The 20,402-nt window shown below is 46.8% G+C and overlaps 1 protein-coding gene across 18 annotated transcripts in view; it reads left to right on the top strand.

Moving 5' to 3' along the window:
• Positions 1-20,402, top strand: part of Cacna1c (calcium voltage-gated channel subunit alpha1 C) — a 568,982-nt gene that overhangs the window by 462,878 nt on the left and 85,702 nt on the right. For 10 of the 18 annotated variants that reach the window (XM_029535125.1, XM_029535124.1, XM_029535115.1 and 7 more), the window contains 7 exons: positions 869-1,029; positions 2,017-2,242; positions 11,369-11,576; positions 12,391-12,511; positions 14,335-14,449; positions 15,129-15,258; positions 15,574-15,643. In XM_029535125.1, coding sequence (XP_029390985.1) covers positions 869-1,029; positions 2,017-2,242; positions 11,369-11,576; positions 12,391-12,511; positions 14,335-14,449; positions 15,129-15,258; positions 15,574-15,643 — 1,031 coding nt within the window. The remainder of the gene's footprint in view (positions 1-868; positions 1,030-2,016; positions 2,243-11,368; positions 11,577-12,390; positions 12,512-14,334; positions 14,450-15,128; positions 15,259-15,573; positions 15,644-20,402) is intronic. The other 8 variants (XM_021191463.2, XM_029535126.1, XM_029535130.1 and 5 more) reach the window with 1 other exon arrangement.

Below are 20,402 nucleotides of genomic sequence, written 5' to 3'. Positions count from 1 at the left end.
GGGGGGGGGGTTGGGGGAGGGGGAGTGTAGCCATTGTTCTAAACAGAAGATCTAAATGTTTGTTGACATCTCAGACGATCCTACTACCCCATGAATGTCAAGACTCTCTGATGCAAATCAACCTCCTTCCTCTTGAGCTTGTTGTGACCATAAGGATCCAGTGGGGGCAGTTGGGATAGGGAGAGCATCGCCCTGTCTCTGCCTCTCTAGGGTACTGAACAGGTTCTCAACCTCAGTGTCTTTAGGTTCCTCCTCGATTAGGCAGCACATGCTTGGCCGAGATACTTAAAGTCTTTTGGAGAAGCCCTGAGATGTTCCTCAAATACCTACAAGGCCCACAGAAGTCTTTATTCATACTAACCTCTTACTAGTTCTGTTGCTGCTAGAACAGTGACTAATTCCTCCCAATACTTGCCACGCTGTTTCTGATAATGCATTTAAATACATTTAAAATATTTGGAAACTCCTTTTTCTTTCTACTAGAGATGAAGTCCGAGGCTTATAAGTGCCTGGCTTTATCGCTAAATGCTATTCCCAGCTGAGAAAATAAAAGCCATCTCACTTGTTGGGCAACTTCAATGGCATTCCAATAGCTTGTATGTCATATGTTCACAAGAATCCTGTGAAGTTAGCCCTGTTCTGTTTGTACCTGAGGCTTAGAGCTGGAGGATGGATATACCCAAAGCTACATAGATAACTAAACAGTGGGGCCATAGTTAGCTTGACAGAAAGAGACTTGATCAGTTCACTACCAGGTTGTGTAGTAAGGCCAAGTCAGTGACAGGGGAGATGTCACCTGGTGTGCTTTGGGCTAGCAGAAGTTTCGATCTCCCAGCCAACCTGTCTGTCCCTCCCTGGCCTTTTCCAGCCGCTACTGGCGCAGGTGGAATAGATTCTGCAGAAGAAAGTGCCGTGCAGCAGTTAAGTCCAACATCTTCTACTGGCTCGTCATCTTCCTGGTGTTCCTCAACACCCTCACCATTGCCTCCGAACATTACAACCAGCCTCACTGGCTCACAGAAGTGCAAGGTAAGCAGCCCCTGGCTTTGTCCTAGTCACTCTTGGGAACTCCACTGTGGGTCCTGGGGACAGACAAACAGCTGCTGGGAGGTTGGCGGGGAAAGCAGCCAACCGGTGCTTCTTGGCCGGTGCCTTGCTGGAAAGTCCAAGGGCCTGGAAGCTTGCAAGCCCCGTATTAAAATTCAAACCCTTCTTAGAAACAGATGTGTCCCTTCAAGCACGTGATGTGCCTCTCACCACCACCGTCATCACTGAGTCCCAACAGCAGGACAGGAGCTGATGCTTATCTCACTATTGCAGACCCTCAGCAGCCAATTTCCCAGAAGCAACTGTCAATTCCTCTGGTCTTCTATAGCCTTAGGTAGCTCTACCCAGGCCATAAGAAGATAAAGGCAAGGATGAAACAGAGGCTGAACAAGGGACAGTAACCCCAGGGGGCACCTAAGACCCTTGTCCTGCCTGGACCCCTATGAAGACACACACAACCCATGTCTAGGCATCTCATCTGGGAGTAAGGCAGATACAGCTCCAGTTATGGGGCTCCTGGGAGGAGGCAGTCTTGTGATAACAAGATACAGCACAGGTAGTCTGGTCCAACTTTGGCTATTGGCTTGAATGGGTCACTGACCCCTCTGAGTCTCCTGTCTTGTCTCTAAAGGCTTGGATTTAGTTAAAATTAAAAAAAAAAAAAAATGTGCGAAGCCTCTCAAATTCCTACAGGGACTAAGGAGGGCAACATATGCTAAACATCTAACGTGTAGTAGATGCTCAGCATATGCTTCTGATGATGAAAATTGGACCTAATTGTTCCTCCAGAAGTAGCTGGGAGGGGTCCCATGGGAAGGAGGGGGAGGGGTAGATGAGAAGAAGGGAGGGAGGGAGGAAGAGATGGATCTTTTTCTCCAGCTTTGGCAGTGACTGTACTTTTTTCCTCCCCTTCCTCCTCTGTCTTCTTCATTCCTGGCTTGGAACCCACCCCTCCGCTACACCTGTTAGACACGGCCAACAAGGCCCTCCTGGCCCTTTTCACGGCAGAAATGCTCCTGAAGATGTACAGCCTGGGTCTGCAGGCCTATTTTGTGTCCCTCTTCAACCGCTTCGACTGTTTCATTGTGTGTGGGGGCATTCTGGAGACCATCCTGGTGGAGACGAAGATCATGTCCCCCCTGGGCATCTCTGTGCTGAGATGTGTGCGGCTGCTCAGGATCTTTAAGATCACCAGGTATGTGGCTCCTCTTCCCCCTTTGGGAGTGAGACATAGGAGAAGTCAGCTGGAAGGCCAGAGAGGATGAGGCTGGATGGGGGGAAGAGCTGCAATTTCTGGAACGGTCTAGCCTCTGTTATATACAGCGAGCAGAGTCAGGGTTCATTTTGGAGGTGTGACACTCAGAAATGCCCTTGGCTGTGGGCTGCTGTCCCTCAACGTGGTTGCACTAATTCTGCTGGATTAGTAGAGAGTTCGTAGGTAGCTAGCCCAGTGGCATCAGGAAAGCACTGGGCTCCTCTCTCCTCCTGTCCTTGACTTGACCAGCATTGGTGTTGACTCAAGTGTGGGGGTTATGAGATTGCTTTTGGACACTGTGGTATTATCAATCCTAGACAAGAAGAAAAGGGCTCAGTCAGCTTTATTGCTCCCCCAAATTGTAGGCAGCCCCATTGTTAGAGACGCTATTCAAAACCAAATAGGGCAACAAAATAGCAAGAACCAGGGAGGACATGGAAAACTGGGACTCTGGCACTCTTGGTGCGTATTAGCTAATGTTCTCAGTCCTGTGACCAAACATCTGACCGAAGCAGCTTAACAAAGAAGGCTTTGTCTGGAAGAGTCCACCCAGGTAGGAAGGTGTGGTACCCAGAGTGTCGGGTGGCTCAGTACAGTGCGCCAGCAGGAAGCAGAGGTACACTGCTGTCTGCTCACCTTCTCCTTCATCTTCTCTGTGTCACTCCAGTGTGTAAATGGTGCTGCCTACATTCCAAGTCTGTCTTCCCGCTCATTTAAACCACTCTGCAAAAAGCCTCAGAGAGATGCCCCAAGGTTTGCACCCTAGGCGATTCTAAATTTCCCCAAGTTAACAGTCAAGATGACCACCTTGTGGTAGAAATGTGCGGTGAATGGTCTAGAGGCTGTGAAAAACAACTAGAGTACTGAGTGACCCAGGAACTTGGCTTATGGGAATTTACGCACAGCACTACAGAGTGATGTTTGTGTATTCACATTTATGATGACATTATTTACAAGAGCAAAAAGAAGAAGTGCCCCAAATGAATGGATGGAATAAAGATGGTGTCTACATCCAACCGAATATCACTAAGCTTTAGAAAGGAAGCTTTTATATGTGGTACCACGTGGATGAACTTTAGGGGCATTAGACTGAATAAAATACGCCTCCCATAAAAAAACAAACAAAATGCTCTTTGATTATATTTATTTGAAGTTCTTGGTCATAGCATTGAAATCACTGAGGTAGAAAACATGACAGTGGTTTAGTAGGGGAGGGGAAGGAGGAAGGGGGTTACTGGTTACTGTTTAAAGATCAGGGTTTTGGTTTTATAGGATGTAAAGAAATATAGAAATAGATGCTACACCCTACTAATATATTTAATATCCTTGAACTGTAAGCTTAAAAGTGGGCGAGATAGTAATGTATGTGTTGTAACACAATTTAAAAATTAGGGGAAAAAGTGGGCTTCTGAGATGGCTCAGTGGGCAAAGGTGCTAGCCACCAAGTCTGATGGCCCGAGTTCAATCCCTGAGACCCATGTGGCAGAAAGAGAGAATTGAGGTTTCTCACTTCCCCTTCTCCACCCTGGCTGGGAACTTACTGTCCTGTTCTCTGTGTCTTTGAGATCAGTATTTTAGGCTCCACGTTCTTCGAGGCCTGGTGTAATGTAATAACCTCCAGCTCCCTCCACAACACTGCAAGACAGAATTCTATTCTTTCTTGTTGCGACCATCACTTTTAATAAGAGAATGAAATTGACTGGGAAAATATCTGAGGGCTTCCCGACCCCAGGAGCATCATTTTATAAAAGCCTTTGAGACGCCTATCTGGTTGTCAGTGTAATATATGTTGTGGTCAACTTACAGAAACATACTTAGAGCTGGCAGGAGGGAGTCTTCCGGCCCTTCTCCAGATAGAAATCCCAGATCCCTCAGGAGTCTTCATTCTGCGCAGCCTTTGGAAATAGGAACATTAAACTGTCACTTGGATTGTGTTAGGAAACAAGGCTGGAGACTGGTCCCTTCAGGTCAAGGACAAGTGTGTTCCTCTGCATGAGTCACCAGGTCCTAGGAAGCATCCTGGCTGTCACTATCGTCCCAGTTCTCTGGGCAGCCATCTGAATGCACAGTGCCATTGAGACTCCAGTGAGATGCACTTGCATATAAGTTTAGTGGTGGCAACCAGAGGTCTTGACTTTCAGTCCAGGGCGTGCTATCACCGTTGTTAGAAGAGGACAGTGAGGTCATGAGACTTCAAGTGTGTACCAGGGACTCTGGCCATTGTGAGAGGCAGAGCTCTTAGTGAGCTCCCTAGGGATTGTAACGGCTCAAGAACCATGGCCACTGCTCACACTGAACCATAGTCACTGCTCACACTGAGCCAGGGCCACTGCTCACACTGAACCATGGCCACTGCTCACACTGCACTGTTAAAAAACAGAAAACAACAACAGAAGTTCTTCCATGTGTCACAGTAGTGAACCATTGTTAGATATTCCCCAAGAGATTTGAGAAGGAGAAATATACTTGCTTAATGGAAGGACCATACATAGATGCTCCTTCTCCATTCTCGGCTGGAGGATCACTGTGCCTGCAACCTGCCCATATGCCACAAGTTTCCAGTCTAAGCTTGGATGGAGACAGGTTCACAGGAAGCAGGTGCCTCGCCAGCAGTTGGTACTCTGCACAAATAGCCAGTCTTTCAGTACCTTTCCACTGTTCGCCCTTGTACATTTGAATGTATACATTTCCAGATGGCTTGGGACTTGAAGAAGTAACCTCCTGTTAGACAATGGGATTATTCTGCTTAGGGACTTTTTGAGGCCTGAAAATACAGTTAGTTCTTCCACGGGGGCTGTGGGATGCCCTAGGGTCAAGTCAAATTTTAAAACGTGGTTTCTTGTCAGTATTTTCACAATAAAAATACACAAAACAGTTAAAAGGCAATCAATAGACAATCACGCCAAGATGTTATAACAATATCTAGCAGTGATTCCTTTTCTAAATGAAGCTGAAAAGACAAAACCCTGGTCTCACACGTGGAATGTGTCAAAATTACTTAAGAGGCAGTGAAAACTTGAAAGCTAAAATTAGTGTTTATCAGATCCAGTAAAAGCAAATAGAGCCAGCAACCATGTAACAAGAGACCGCATGAAAACAATCTTTTAGGTCTATCTCAGGACTCAGACCAGCGGACAGCCTAGCCTACCAGCTCTGTAGCTCTCTGTGGTCCAGAGGATGTTCTGAGAGATGGACCTGCTATTTGCTCCCTCCAGTGTGATGCCTAAGCAGCGCTACCTTGGACAAAAGACTTAGCTCTCTTTACCTCAGTTATCTCATCTGTAAGATGGATCGTCTTTTCGTCCTCTTAGGCAATTGTGAGGCTAAGTTGCTCCAAGGGTTAGCATGGGGCTTTTATATCTAACAAGCAGTGTACCTTAGTGCATGTTAGCATCTATTACTGCTACTGTTTCTACCGCATTTGTTATAAACCAAAATACCCTCATAGCCTCCTGCTCCTCCCTTGCAGCTGCCTCCCACATCCTCAAATGTGCCATTAGACTAACTTAGGAAGACACATTCACCCTAAATCATGACCACATATGACAATGGTTCTCAACTTGTGGGTCATGACCCCATTGGCAAACCTCTATCTCCAAAAAATATTGAAATTGAAATTCATTTGTAGCAGTAGTAAAATTACCATTGAGTAGTAAAATTAGCAATGAAAATAATTGCATGGTTTGGGGTTACTACAACATGAAGAACTGTATTGAAGGGTTACAGCATTAGGGAAGTCGAGAACCACTAACATATGGGCTACCGGAAGCCCTATGTGAGTACCACTTGTGAATCTTCCATGCTGTAAAGATCTCCAGGTCCTTGCCCAGAGTCTGACCCCCATCCTTGACCTCCCAACTTTCTTCACTACCTTCTAAAGCCCTCTGCTCAGCAACCCTCGGAGCCTCTCACCTCCTTCAAGGCCATCAATAAACAGGATAAGGAATTTGTAAAGTTCCCAGGCGAGATTCTATGGAGAAGATGCTCAGACCCAAGAGCCAAATGCTTTCTTTTGCAGGAAGGAAATTACTCCCTGGGGTGTTAACTGTCACCTAGAGGAGCTTAAGAAGATGTCTAAAGATTATTTGAATATGCCTCCTCTCAACCCCTGACAAGTGCATTATTTTAGGGGCCAGTTAGGTAATGCTGAGCAAGTCTGCTATAGAAGCTCAAAGAAGCATCTTAAAGCCACCTCAAAGTCAAGACGATGTGGTCTTGGCATCTTGACTCTGTGTAGGATGCAGAGGACAAAGGACGCTACTAGGAGGAATTGTGCCTTCATCTCAAACTGTCCTAGCCCCTGACCAAGACAGTCTAGAATTCTTTACAGCTCCTTCCGATGGACCACATCCCACTTTATACTCCTGTCATACAAGTACTTCCAGCATCTGCCTTGTCCTCAAGGACCAGGCTCAGGATCACTACAGTTTTGATCCAAGGACAGCCACAGCTGGGGTCCCAATGGCAAGTCCAGGGAAAGGAAAGAGAGCAGTTGTACTTACTCACTGTGTGCATTCTGACCCCCACATTGCCTGATTGGATTCTCATCCCTTCTCTATCTGTTCTTCCTACCACAAGGCACACTCATACACAAACCTACTGTGTAAAATTCCGATTATAAACAGTCTCCTGGCGATAGGCAACCTGCCACCAAGACCGAGAGAATGTGTCCACGTCTCAGCGTTACAGTGTTCTGGAGAGGAATCTGTAGTGGTGCCCCCCCCCCTCTGGAACAGAGGAGTAGGGTGGATCACTGCAAAGCACCCTCATCAGCCAGTCCTGCTGTTTCCAGTGTTGTTGATTTCTAGCACGCTCAAGAGCTGTTGGACACCACGGTGAGGGGACAGAGCTGTCCTGAGATCTTTGAAGAACAGGATTTCTGAACTGAAAGGTTCTGGAAGGTCTCAGATCGCTATAGAAGAGGAAAGAGAACTCTGCAGGTCCCCAAATCCCAAAAGAGACGTACAGAGGGAAACGGGAGGGTGACAGAGTGTCCCTGAACTGAGGGTTGTGATCCAACTCAGGAGGCCGAGGGAAAAGGTAACAGAAGGTCAGTGAGTGGAAAAAACTGAAGAAGCAAGCAAGGCAGAAAGGAGAAAAGAGGGGAAGGAAGGCTTTGGGAGAAGGGAACTCGACCAGGTCAGACCCCCTCAAGTGTACCACAGTTGGAGAACAAACAGTGAGCCAGGGGGATAGGAGCAGGCAGGCAGAAACACACGCTGGAGAGGGTGGTGCAGCAGGAGATGCACAGATGATGTCCAGTGATGGGACAGAGCCTGGCCGTCCCAGCTGTGCTGTGTGTGGACGCTGTCTGGGCCATTCTGACCACAGATGCTTAGGTATCCCAGGTTTTCTATGAGGTCTGCAGCTGGAAACCTAAGGATCTCTTCACCGAAGCTCTCTTTGTTGGTGTGTGAGTCTTTAGTTCCTGGTTTTGATCAGTTAGGATATCAGCTTATATGTCATTGAACCTTCTGACTTGCCACCAGCTAGCTTCCCTGAAGGGGATAGTGGTTCTTGGGAGGGGGCTGTAGGCCTGTGCTCGGCAGTAATAGCCTGGAGACACAGATCAGGAGAGTCTGCAGGGATGAGGCCAGTCACCCTGTATTGCCAAAGCTGCTGACTAAATACCTACAGATCTCCCCATATCGTCCATGGAGAACCACCCCCACGCTGTGCCCCACTGTCAGCTGTGGTCTGCTGGCCTCAGATAGCCAGATCCCTCACCTGAGACCCACACTAATGTTCTTTTTCTAATCACATTTTAATGTTATTTTAATGTAATATTTTATTAATTCTTTGAGAATTTCTTACATAATCAAATGCATGTGGATCATAATTACCTCCCACTAACTCCTCCTAGATCCACTTCTCAGCCCCTCCCCCTCCCACCTTCATATCCTTCTGCCCTTGCCCTGCTCCCATCTCACATGTACACACAGACAAGCCCATGCCTGTGAGGCTCACTGCCTGTCCCTCAAGTAAGTACAAATGTGTTACATCTATAGTAAAATTCACACTCAACAAAATACCCATTAATCACATCCTGTGGGCCAAGCACACTTAAGAGAATAAGGGAACCAAATGGCATATGTGACTCCCCGACCCTTCCCCATCGACCTCAGTTCTGGTAGGGGAAAAGAAATGCTAAGCAAAGAAATAGATATTTGTCTGGTGGTGATATTTCTCTTAAAACTAGGTGAGCCACTGTCCATCAAGTACTTGCTGTGTAAGCCTGATGACATGAGTTCAGTCCCAGAACCCATGCAGAGGTAGGGCAGGATGATCCAAAACATTGTCCTCGGACCTCCATATGTATACTGTGGTACACACCCACCCACCCCCACACACACACACATACCACAACCACACAATAATAATAAATGCTAAAGGATAATGTAGATTAAGGGGCTAAAGTGAAGGTCAGGGAAGCTTGCCCTCAGATGAGAGGCAAGGCCATAAAGGAAGCAGCCAGTAATACCCTCTTCAGAGAGAGAACTAGGTTGGCCATTGGTGGAAACCAGGACCTGTTCAGCAGAGCATCTGGGAACAGGAGATGCAACAAGGCCCATATGGCTGAAGTGAAAGAGAAGGGAAGAGAATAGGAGCCAGGTCAGAGGTCATGAGGGTTCAGGCTTTTCCACCAGCCAGGAGCCACCATAGGGGCTGGATGTGGCTCCCACTGTAAGAGGACACTTGGCTGCTCTGGTGTGGAGAAATGCTATGGGCAACCTAAGTTAAAGCAGAGCAAGCAGGTAGGAGACTGTCCCAGAAACCCCAGAGACCCCAGGGAGAGAGTCTAGCGGATAGGCCCAGGTGATGGAGGCAATGGAAGGTGGCCAAAGTCAAGATTTGCTTTGAAGATAGAACTCTGGGATTTGCTACTGCGAGGTAAGGCATGTGCAGGTTGACCCTGCTGTTCTTACTTCCTGACATGGAAATGAGGATAGGCAGGAAACCTCACAACTCATCATGTGGTGCACCTTCCTCACTACCTGGAGCCCAGACTCCCCATGATAGCTCCTAGGGTCGGTGATGCAGGCTGGAGGAGGGAGTCAGAAAGAGCTTCATCCTATCTAGTGCTTGCCTTTGGCCACCCCTTGCTCTCTGTCTGGCTCTCGGGTGAGCTCTGCATTATCCCATGCTTTAATCCTCTACCACAGGCTCCACCTTCCCTAGAGCTTCAGGCCTCTGGAGACCCTGGGTCAGCATCTGTTCTCTGTCCTGCCTTGACCTTCTGACTCTTGGCCTGGTCTCTGTAGTATTCTCTGGAGTCCAGAACCTCCTTGGCTGACATCCCTGAAGATCCCCATGGCTCCCAGAGAGAGCTGAACCCAGTTCAAGCCCTGTAAGCCATTTCGCTCAATGCTGTGTATTTCATGGAGAGTTAAGACCCCGACTTTCCATGAGAGTCTACGTGCAGACACGTCTCTGTGTGTAGCTGGATAGTTAACGTGCTCTGAAGTTGCTGGTTCCTGAGTACCCATTTTATTAGCAAGCACCTCATTGAGTGCATGAGAATTACCCGATCCCCAGTGTCAGAGAGTGTGGGACCTGAGAAGAAACATTAGGATATGGTAAACATCTGAGTAACCTTTGCTCTCCAACCTTTAGAGAAGCTGTTTCAAGTGTAATCGGGAAAGGTCTTCCACCCAAGTCTTTCTTAACTTCTTGCCTTAAGCAGATCAACACTAACTCTGGCCTATAGGGACTCCAGAGAGCCTATCACACATCAGGGCTGTTGAGAGCAACCCAACCCTAGCGTATAAGGACTGACTCCAAGGTAATGTGAGACCCAGAGAAAGTGAGGGAAACATTATAGTTACATACCGCTCAATTTGGGGGTGGGGGTGGGGGTGGGGTGATTGGCTGGCAGGAGGATGGTCCAAAGGGGTAGCCAGGCCAATCGGATCCTGTAATTTGATTCAGAAAAAGGGATGAGTTTATGGGTTAGGATAAAAGTTACTTCATCCTTACCATACTGGAACTGGCATCTAAAGACAGTACCAAAGAGTCAACTACATCTTCAGAGCCAGGGATTGAGTGTACAGCCCTGCATGCCATTCTAATGGTTTTATCTCTGTTGTTTATTATGCAAATTATGCAAGAAAACAAAACAAAACAAGGGTTACTTTGTGGCAGTTATCACGGATAAGATGCAACATGGCCATGGTCATGTGAAGTTGAATCAATAATCTGAGTTGTGGGGAGGGAACTCAGCTGCCAGCAGCTATAACTCTGGTGGGCCCTTGGAAAGGTCCTTACTCCCTGTGATCATTGACCTAATCAACTGTAAACCCAAAGGATCCCCTAGAGGACTCTTGCCTGGGGCTGTCCCCAATGAAGCGATGGATTAGTTGTAATCCAAAGTTGTCAGAATCCTGTGGGTTCTTATTAAAACTAAACATATCTAGGCCCAGAAACAGGGTTTAGAGTTTCCAAAGGAATGACTTTTGAAAAACCAACCATAGAGACAGGGAAGTCGGTGCCGTCACTAAGCCCCGCCCACTCTCTTTACTGTGAGTACTACGCTTCCTACCTACCCAGATACCTGCTGCTGGGATCTCTTCAGACTGGCATTTTTTGAGGAGGGGAATTTGTTTTCTCTGTTACAAACCAGAAGTGTTCCCGGTAATGATAAACTTAAATTACCCGTGTGCCAGGCAGAATACTGAGCACTGCTTTAAGGAGAGGAAGGGAGGGTTATCCTCAAGGCTACCTAATGATGTTCACGCTCCCATTGCCTCCGTTTGCTTTATTTTGTTTTCAGGCAGGAAGTCAGGAAATGGGGGAGAGCTAGTGACTTGTCCGAGGACATCAGCAGCTGGCAGAGTGGGTGGGAACATCTGGTCCCTGAGCCCTCTCTCCTTAATTGTTGTAGCCTCTTACGGATGCTAAACTTACAACTCCACACCCTAACTATGAGTCCCCTTCACACCACTACCCAAAGCCCAGAAGTCGGAGCTAGCAGGGACTGGAGCTTTGTCCTGGACCCCCAGGGCACACAGGTGCGGGGTGATGGAGGGCAACAGGGGTGAGACAGCTGACCTCCCTGTCTGTCCTCAGGTACTGGAACTCCTTGAGCAACCTTGTGGCATCCTTGCTGAACTCAGTGCGCTCCATCGCCTCCCTGCTGCTGCTCCTCTTCCTCTTCATCATCATCTTCTCCCTCCTGGGGATGCAGCTCTTTGGAGGGAAGTTCAACTTCGATGAGATGCAGACCCGTAGGAGCACGTTCGATAACTTCCCGCAGTCCCTCCTCACTGTGTTTCAGGTATGGGCTCTGCTGCGGTTTTCACTGGGAGGATTGCTCATGGGTGAAGTCAGAGGGGGGCAAGAAGCAACCTTGAAAAGGCGGGGCGGTGAGAGCAGCACCTTTCACCAGGCATGAGGCCAGCCTAGATCAGCCCTGGAGGGTGTTTCTGTCATGTCTTGTCTCTCAGCCCTCCATGAAGCTGTATAGGTGGACGGACTAATGATAAAACAACCTAAGTGGTCCGTTTATAAATGCTTGTCTGGCCACGGCACCCATTAGCCACATCCATGCCAATGGAAGAGTTACGGCTGGTCCAAAGCCATACTTTCACAAATGCTTTGGCATATGACAGAGCTAGAATAGCATGTATGAAGGTTTAAAAGTAGATTTATTTCTAGATCAGGGGGAATGATGTGGGTCTATTGCTAAAATCTTAATGATGGTGCCAAAAGATTCTGTTTAATAGACATGGATGTGGCCTGTCAGTGTCCTCAAGATCACAGTCACCTGATACTGCCACCCAGGGAACTAATGGCGGCCATCTTTTATACTCTATGTGAAGAGCAGCATTCTGTGTTGACCACAGAGCCTCTTTATTTGCTAGTGGCCACGCACTTTGTCTGTGGGCAGGGGTTAACTTTCCCAGGTTTGTAGTTCCTAAGAATAATTGGGAGCCAGAACAAGGAAGAAATGAGATTTGGAACATTTCTGTTAATACAGTGGGACCGGGCAGGGCAGGCAGGGCAGGGCAGGGCAGGGCAGGGCAGGGGAGTTTGGGGGTTTGCTGTTGGTCTAACGCTGTGTCCCTTATTGGTGGGAATGTGTCATTCAGATCCTGACCGGGGAGGACTGGAATTCGGTGATGTATGATGGGATCATGGCTTATGGCGGCCCCTCTTTTCCAGGGATGTTAGTCTGTATTTACTTCATCATCCTCTTCATCTGTGGAAATTGTATCCTTTGGTGCTGATGCTGCCCCCACCCTGCTGCCCCCCACTGGGCCTTTAGCACAGTCCAAGGTCCTGGCTGGGGCTCTGTGCTGGAGCTGCCCATCCATAGGTTAGCTGGGCAAGCCCACTCTTGGAAGGAAGGGTGGCCTGGCCTAGAACCACTTCAGTCATGGTGTGGGTCTGGGACGCAGGGGACAGTGCACCACACAGTTCTGAACTGGGTCACCCCTCTCTAGGAAGTGTGTTCTGCTCATAGTCTAAGAGAATCATGCCCCTAGGCAATGAGGTCTGTGCAGCCAAACCTACGAAGGCCAGCATGTAATATGCCTGGAGGTGTGTGCCCTGCTCACGCTGGAGCTTCTGAAGCTACTCAGCTCCCCACCCCGTGTGGTCATCCGTTTACCCCCTCTGAAGCTGTTCTTGGGCCCAAAGTCATAGGCGGAGCTGCACAAGTTACTGAGGGGACCTGGTAGCTCCTTCCCTATCTGAGTCAGGGACAGGACCCCAGGGCCTCTCATCCTTTCATTTTCTTCTCTCCCACTGCTTGAGCCTGTGAGAGTGGAGTCCAGAGCTAGGTGATAAAATAGAAATACTCTAGCCCCAAATTTGAGTGAAATCCTTAGTTTCAGTACTTCAGAAACCAAGAGCACTAAGCCACCTGCAGACTAAATTGGCATTCTATTAGCTGGGGGACCTCTGGCACATCAAAGGCCTTCCTCCTCAGCGTATCTGCAGTGTAAGACAGGCCGGAACATCCCTATCCAACAATGCAACATCTGGATCCTTTTAAGTGCCTACAGGTTGCATTAGGTGGGAAACCACATGAGCATTTCATATACAACATTTTAGAGGTTTTTATAAAGTGCATATTAAAGTATGTGTAAAAGATATATATATATATATATATACATATACATATACATATACATATACATATATATGTATACATATATATACATATGATGTGTTTTAGGCCCTGTCCTCAATATAAATCCCATCATGTATATTTTTAAATTTGAAAAATAAATTGAAATCTGAACACTTCTTGCACTAAGCATTCTGATAAGGTGCTCTGAGCTTACAACAGAAGGATAGGAAGTACTGCTTAAAGGGTCTCTGTGTGTTGCCTGGGAAACTACCCAATAGACCCCTCCTATGTCCCTGGGTCAAGGGTCAGTAGTCTTCTAGAATGAACCCCTCCTCTGTGAAGTTTTAGCTCTGTGTAGAAAGTGATGTGAATGTATGAATGCCCTGGGATGGGTATAGGGTTTTAACGACTTAAGGCTTTCCCATCTACCCCCTCTTTGTGGTTCTCTGGCCCATGGTGTTTCTGTTGGTGGAAAGGCAGGACTTAGCAGAGTAGGGGAGACAGGCAGAAGACTGCTTAAGTGAAGAAGTCTCAAGTCTGGCCAGCTCTAGTCAGACTCTCCAGGGGTGTTTGCCTACACAGGTTCACATTCAAAGCTGACAGAGGTTCTAAGCTATCTCTTTGGTGCTCTGTTATGGCGAGTAGGTCGTATGAGCAATCTCCTGGAGATGGCGCTGCCTATGATGTCAGTCATTGGTTAAAAACAAATAACGAAATCTAGCAGTGGAAGAGCAAGGCGGAGCTGATGCTTCAGGCCTACCCTGCCCCCTTCTACACAGCCAGCCTTGTCTCAACCACTTAGAAAACTCCAAACAGTAAGCAGAATGAACGGGAAAGAGGAGAAGTCTGTCTGTCCTGGGAAACTCTTACTTCTGCATGTGTATACTCTCCCCACCCCCGGTGGCTGTCATTCTTCCCAAAACCAAGGGTCGTTTTCTTTAAGAGTGGACACAAACAGATATCCTACTGAACGTGTTCTTGGCCATTGCGGTGGACAACCTGGCCGATGCAGAGAGCCTGACCTCAGCCCAAAAGGAGGAGGAAGAAGAGAAGGAGAGGAAGAAGCTGGCCAGGTAACCCTCTAAGCCGAGAATACCATCCCCATTGGTTTGAGAGAGAGGGCTGGTGTTCATCTGATGACCATCCTGGCTGAAACGGGCTGGAGTGAGGCTTTTACAGTAGTAACGTGGCTTCTCCTAATGTTCCTAGTCATTGCTCCGAAGTCTCTGCAAAGATTGTGCATTTCCCCCACCAGTCCAGGAAGTGAGGAGCCATCCTTGGGGAAGAGAACCCATAAGAACACAAAGAGGAGAGAGGGGAAAGCCACCTTCAGAAGAAAACCCAACTCCAGCTCAGAAAAACAATGCTTTCTTACCTTTGGGGTCTTAGGAAGGCAGTATAAGGTTCTATATTCCATCCCATAATTATCTAGCAAGGACAGTCATATGCCGTGCCTCTGCTGGACACTGAGCAGAGGTCCTCTAGGAACCAATCATAAATGAGACCCAGAATCCTCTGATTTAAAGGGGAACAGCTAAGGCTCTGGATGAAGTCAGATGTGTGCCAATAACCAGGGGTACCCCAGCCCTGTGCAGCTTACAGTGGCGCTGCAAGTGGGATGTGCCCTAGAGAAAAGATAGTATGCAGGCCCAGGGCTGATCTTGCTGCCCCTAGAAGACCACAAAGCAGCTCCTATCTACACTGTCCACTATCATTCCAGTAAACATCCCTTTCTGGGTTTTTTTCCTGCTGACCGGCCAGGACTGCCAGCCCAGAAAAGAAACAGGAGGTGATGGAGAAGCCAGCAGTGGAGGAGAGCAAAGAGGAGAAAATTGAACTGAAGTCCATTACAGCAGATGGAGAATCCCCACCCACTACCAAGGTGAGGGGCTTCCTTAGGGAGAGGAAGTCAGGGAGAGTCTTCATTAAGTCAGGGAGAGTCTTCCTGTCCTTTACCTGGAGGAAAGGGAAAGAAGGGATGGGTGAGGGGAGTAGAGGGTGACAGGCAGAATTGAGAGCCAAGAAAGCATACAGCCTTTTCTGATGTTCTGAGAGTCACTACAAGGGACAGGGACAAAGATGCTTTTTTTTTTTTAGCTCAGCCCTGAACTATGATGTATTTCCAAGGCTCTCTCGGCCCAAGATCCCTGGCACACATCTAACTGAACTCTTTCTTCTTCCTCCCTTGGTTGCCTAGATCAACATGGATGACCTCCAACCCAGTGAAAACGAGGATAAGAGTCCCCACTCCAACCCAGACACTGCAGGTACCTTTGCGCTACTGACCCCGAGACCGGAAAGACTGTGGGACAGACTCAGCTATGGGGGGAGTGGCCAAGCACGGGGGACAGCGGCACTAGTTCCTCTACCAGCTCCTTCACCACGACACATCTCACATCTGAACTTGAGTCTTACCTGCAGCCATATCAGGGAAATGTTCCTCCTGGTTTCCTCATAATAATATTAAGAGAAACAACACCATATTTGAAGAAGGCTTTTTAAATTATAATTACTTCGACTTATTCTTTTTAAGTTACTGCTTTATTGGTTTTCTTTAAGAGGGGGTCTAGCTCCCCCATCAATGGTAATTCAGTGTGTGCACCATGTAGAATTAGGGTAGCTAACATTTCCATCATGGTCAAACATATTTAAAATATCTATTAGCCTGTGATTATTGCACATCTTTTTGGAGTGCAGAGAGATATACTTATCCACATATGATATACACTGACTAAATCAGGTAATTAACATTTCTATAACCCTACTTTTGGAGACTTTGAGCATCTCTTATCTGGTTCTTCATAAAATAAATACCAGGCTACTTTGAGCTTCAGACTCTTCCCCCTCCACCATGGGCAGTAGTACTTATTCCTTCCGTGTGAGTGTGAGCATGAGTGTGAGTATGAGCGAGATCTGCCCCTCAACCTTCCTCCACTCTGAGGGCCATTACATTTTCCACTTGTGTTCTCTTTTCACTCAAAAGAGAACATTTTGTTTAAAAAAATGTGTATTGGTGCTTTGCCTACGTGGATATCTGTACACTGTGTGCATGCGTGGTGCCCTCAAAGACCAAAAAAGGTATTGAATCCCCCCCCTGGAACTGGAGTTATAAATGGTTGTGAGCCACCATGTGGATGTTGGGACTTGAACCTAGGTCTTCTTGGACATAGGGCTCATAACCTCTGAGGCATCTTTTTCAATCACAACCAAGGTAATTTTATGCCACTTCAAGTATGTATAGGTATATAAAATAAGTATACAAATGAAATATTTTCTAATAGCAATAAATTTCATAAAGAGCTATCATAAAATGATTCTTCTATATACATATAATTTTACCAGCTATTTAAAACTAATGCAAATTTTCATACTAATGAGATGGATAGACTTATTTTTATATAAAGAAACAAATTGGGCTGAAATTTGATGCTGCGGAACACAGAGCATCTTCAAATTGTCAGGGATAATACTATTTCATATAAAACTCAGTGTAAGACAGTAGACCTTTGCTGAGGGCCAGATACAGAAATCGTTAGAAATATCATCCTAATCCCAAAACAAAATTCATTTCAACGTTTTAATGACACTTAAGTCAGCAACTCGAACAGCAGTTTTAAAAATCTAGCATTCTAACACATGAGAATCTAAGGATAAATAGATTCTTACACCAGAGGAATGATGATCATGAAATTTTGCCTGTTTCCCACAACTAAACCATTATGATTCGGGAAGCGTAGGAGATTCTGTATGCACCTCACGATTAGCAGTGGTTTTCAATCTGACTTGCAGTGCCTCAGGCAGGACTTGCTGGCATAGTGTGGGGTGGTAACGCACACAGTGGAAGTGCATGCTGGGTATTAGAACCTAGGCCGCAGTGAAGCCGTGTGACACTTGAGCAAGTGCTTCCAGAGCGGCTCCAGTTCATCTCATGTCTCACCTTTGCTTTTGAATTCTATTCTGGCAACTGCACATTCATAAACCATTCACTATGGGCAAAGTTTCTGTAACCCGCACATTCATTTATACGACCCCTTATGGGGTCATGACCCACAGTTTAAGAAGCCGTGCTCCTGTGCCACCGCTGTGTTTTAAGGTTTCATTACTCCATGTGTATTGCCATCACTGTCAACTTGCGTATTTTATTAGTATAGCATATGTTGCTGCATTATGCTCACCTAATAATAGTCAATCCAAAATCCATCTTGTCATTACCCAAGAGGCATTGCTCACTATAAGGACAGCTGCCATCACAGATGTCCCATTTGTGGTTCCATAAAATGCTTTCAGGCCTCTCTTGCAAGAGGAACTCTCGCTGACTCCATGCTGTGCCTCTGTCTGACGCGTGACTGACAGGCTGCCTCCTTCTGGAGGGTTTTTAGGTCGGAGGTCCTGGCTCTCCCACTACAGTATACATTCCCAGCTTCTGGAAACCCCATCCTGGCATTATAAGCCTTAGGCTTGCTTCCTCAAGCTGCCAGTCTGTCACACACTCCAGGCTTGAAGTCAACACACAGCAAATGACTGTGGAGTTGAATGACCTTTCTTCTCCAAGCAGGTCAGGCTGCATTTGGTCTGGTAACCCAGGGAGGCGGCAGAGAGCCATGTTTATTTATTTATTTTTTTTTTTAAGCAAAGCTGTGTTTCCAGGTTGCTCTGCCTCCACTGGTTTCCTACTAGGTCTCCAAAGGTTGGTAGGCCTCCTCCCTAGACGCACCCTCTCTCCTCCACCCACATTCCCTCCTCCCCACAGGGGAAGTGGGATTTGGTGTCTGTGGCTCACCTATAATGAAGAGCAGCATGTGCCCAGGGTTTGATGCCTTAAAACCCTCAAGGGCTTGTGTGGAAGGCTGCAGAGAATGTTAAAGCCTTGCTAGAGACAATGACTCAATGGAATGGAGAGATTTCGTCTAGATCCCCAATAAACAATGTCTATTTTAAAATGAAGTTGTTGAGATAATGGAGAGAAAATTGAATATGGACTAGGAGCTAAATTATTTTAAGTAGATTTTGGTTAATCATGTTAGTATAATAATGTGGTGATTCTGTTTCTAAACTACTACAGTGTTTATGTCTAGAGTCTGAAGTGTTTAGAAGTTGCTTTAAAAACATTTCAGCAATCCCCTAAAGAGAGAGCAAAAGGATAAGAAAAGCTAGATCAGGCAAATGGTAGGACATGATGAGAGTAGACAGACAGACAGACAGAATGAGCCACTCTACAACTCTCTCTAGAGTGTGTTTTTTAAAGTTTCAATACAATTACAGCAAAAGAACACACCACTCTTGGCCCCAGAAGGACCCATCCCAAGCTGGTGTGGCCTGTAGGCTGTAGCCCCATGTACTCTGGGGATGGGGAGATCAATCTGGACTGGAATCTTTTCACAGACATTCCCAGCTGCAGCCACGCTTGAAACCCCCATCACAGACTTCTGCCTGTCAGAGGGATGGCTGAGCTCCGATGTCTGTGATAGCAATTTTGAGCTGTGTTGTTCTAAGTTGAACAGAGTGTTGACATTTGCCTTCATTGGTCCTTGGCACCCCTTTAATTTTTCTGATGGTCAGCTTTCTGTCACTGAAGAAATACCAGAGAGAGAGTGACCCTGTAAGGATGAAAGGCTGACTCGTTCACAGAGTCAGAGGCCGCAGTCTGTGGTCATTTGAAGGGATAACATGGGCCTTTGGCAAGGCAACATAGGTCAAAAGGGGTCTGTGGTTATGTTGCTTGCAAAAGTGTGGAAGTTTATTCATTATCAAAACAAAGGTCTCCTGGGCTGGAGGTGTGGCTCACCTGGTAGAATGTTTGTCTGTAATCACAAAGCCCTGGGTTCTACCCACAGACCACATGAGCACCACATAAACAGATATGGTAACACATGCATGCAGCCCCAGCTCTTGGGAGACAGGACAGGGGATGGGTGGGAAGGTCACCGCCTGAAGCCGGAGCACTCAAGATACTGGGGTAAAGGCGACTCTCTGAAGCATGTTTTCTGGGGAAATATGGTGGGTTTTTGTTTATTTGTTTTTGGATGTTTGTTCTCTTTAGTTGGCCAGAACTTGGATGAGATTTTTGTTTATTGCTTTCTGCTTTTTGCTTGTGAGACAAGATCCCACTGCATAATTTTGGCTGACCTGAAACTTACATTGTAGACCAGGCTGGCCTCAAACTCACAAAGAGAGCCACCTGCCTCTGCCTCCTGAATACTGGGGGGTGTTTGGGTCTTTTTGGTTAGTTGGTTAATTGGTTAGTGGGTTGATTGGTTGGGTGGTCTTTGTGGGGATTGTTTTGTTGGGTTTTTTTGTCTTTTGGGTATTTTTGTTTGTTTTTTAGTTTGAAGTATAATTTGTGAATTTTATAAGAAACATGCTTTATTAAATTTATTCCTTAACAATTTCATCCATATATAATGCACTCTGTTACTCTTGCCTCCTTACCCTCTTCTGTTCCCTCCTACCCTTGTTAGTCCCCTCCCCTTCTCCCTACAAACCTCTCTCTCACATCCATGTCTCTACACTGACATCCTTGTCAGTTCTGCAGAGAAGACAACAAAGGGATGCTCAAAGGTGGAGAGCATTAGCCAGGGCCAAAACTTCCTGGAACCTAAGAAATAACCATGCGTTGGATGCCTTAAAATCAAAGAAATTCGCTCTCTCTCACTTAAAGTCTGACGTCAGTTTGAATAGAGCCATCCCCATTCGGCTGACGAATCCTTGCTTGCCTCTTCCTAGTTCCTGTGGTAGCCAGAAGTACTCATATTCCAGACCAACCATGCTAATCTCTGTCTCTGTTTTTATTCACATGGCCTTCTAACTTGTGTGTGTGCCTTTAAACCTTGTAGGAGCAACTACCGTTAGACGGATGGCCCAGCAGAGTCAATCATAGTTAATTGCATCTGCAAAGACACTGTTTCTAAGATCGTACCCTGGAATTCTGGGCGTGCTTGGAGGATACAAGTCCCCTCACTGAAGTTGCTGCCAGGCAATGATTGGGCGGGAGTAGATAGTTTGATTCAGATCGGGGAAGGATGAGAA

Source organism: Mus pahari, chromosome 2 (genome assembly GCF_900095145.1).
Source record: "Mus pahari chromosome 2, PAHARI_EIJ_v1.1, whole genome shotgun sequence".
Classification (NCBI taxonomy): Eukaryota; Metazoa; Chordata; class Mammalia; order Rodentia; family Muridae; genus Mus; species Mus pahari.
This window is presented reverse-complemented; position numbering and strand designations above follow the sequence as displayed.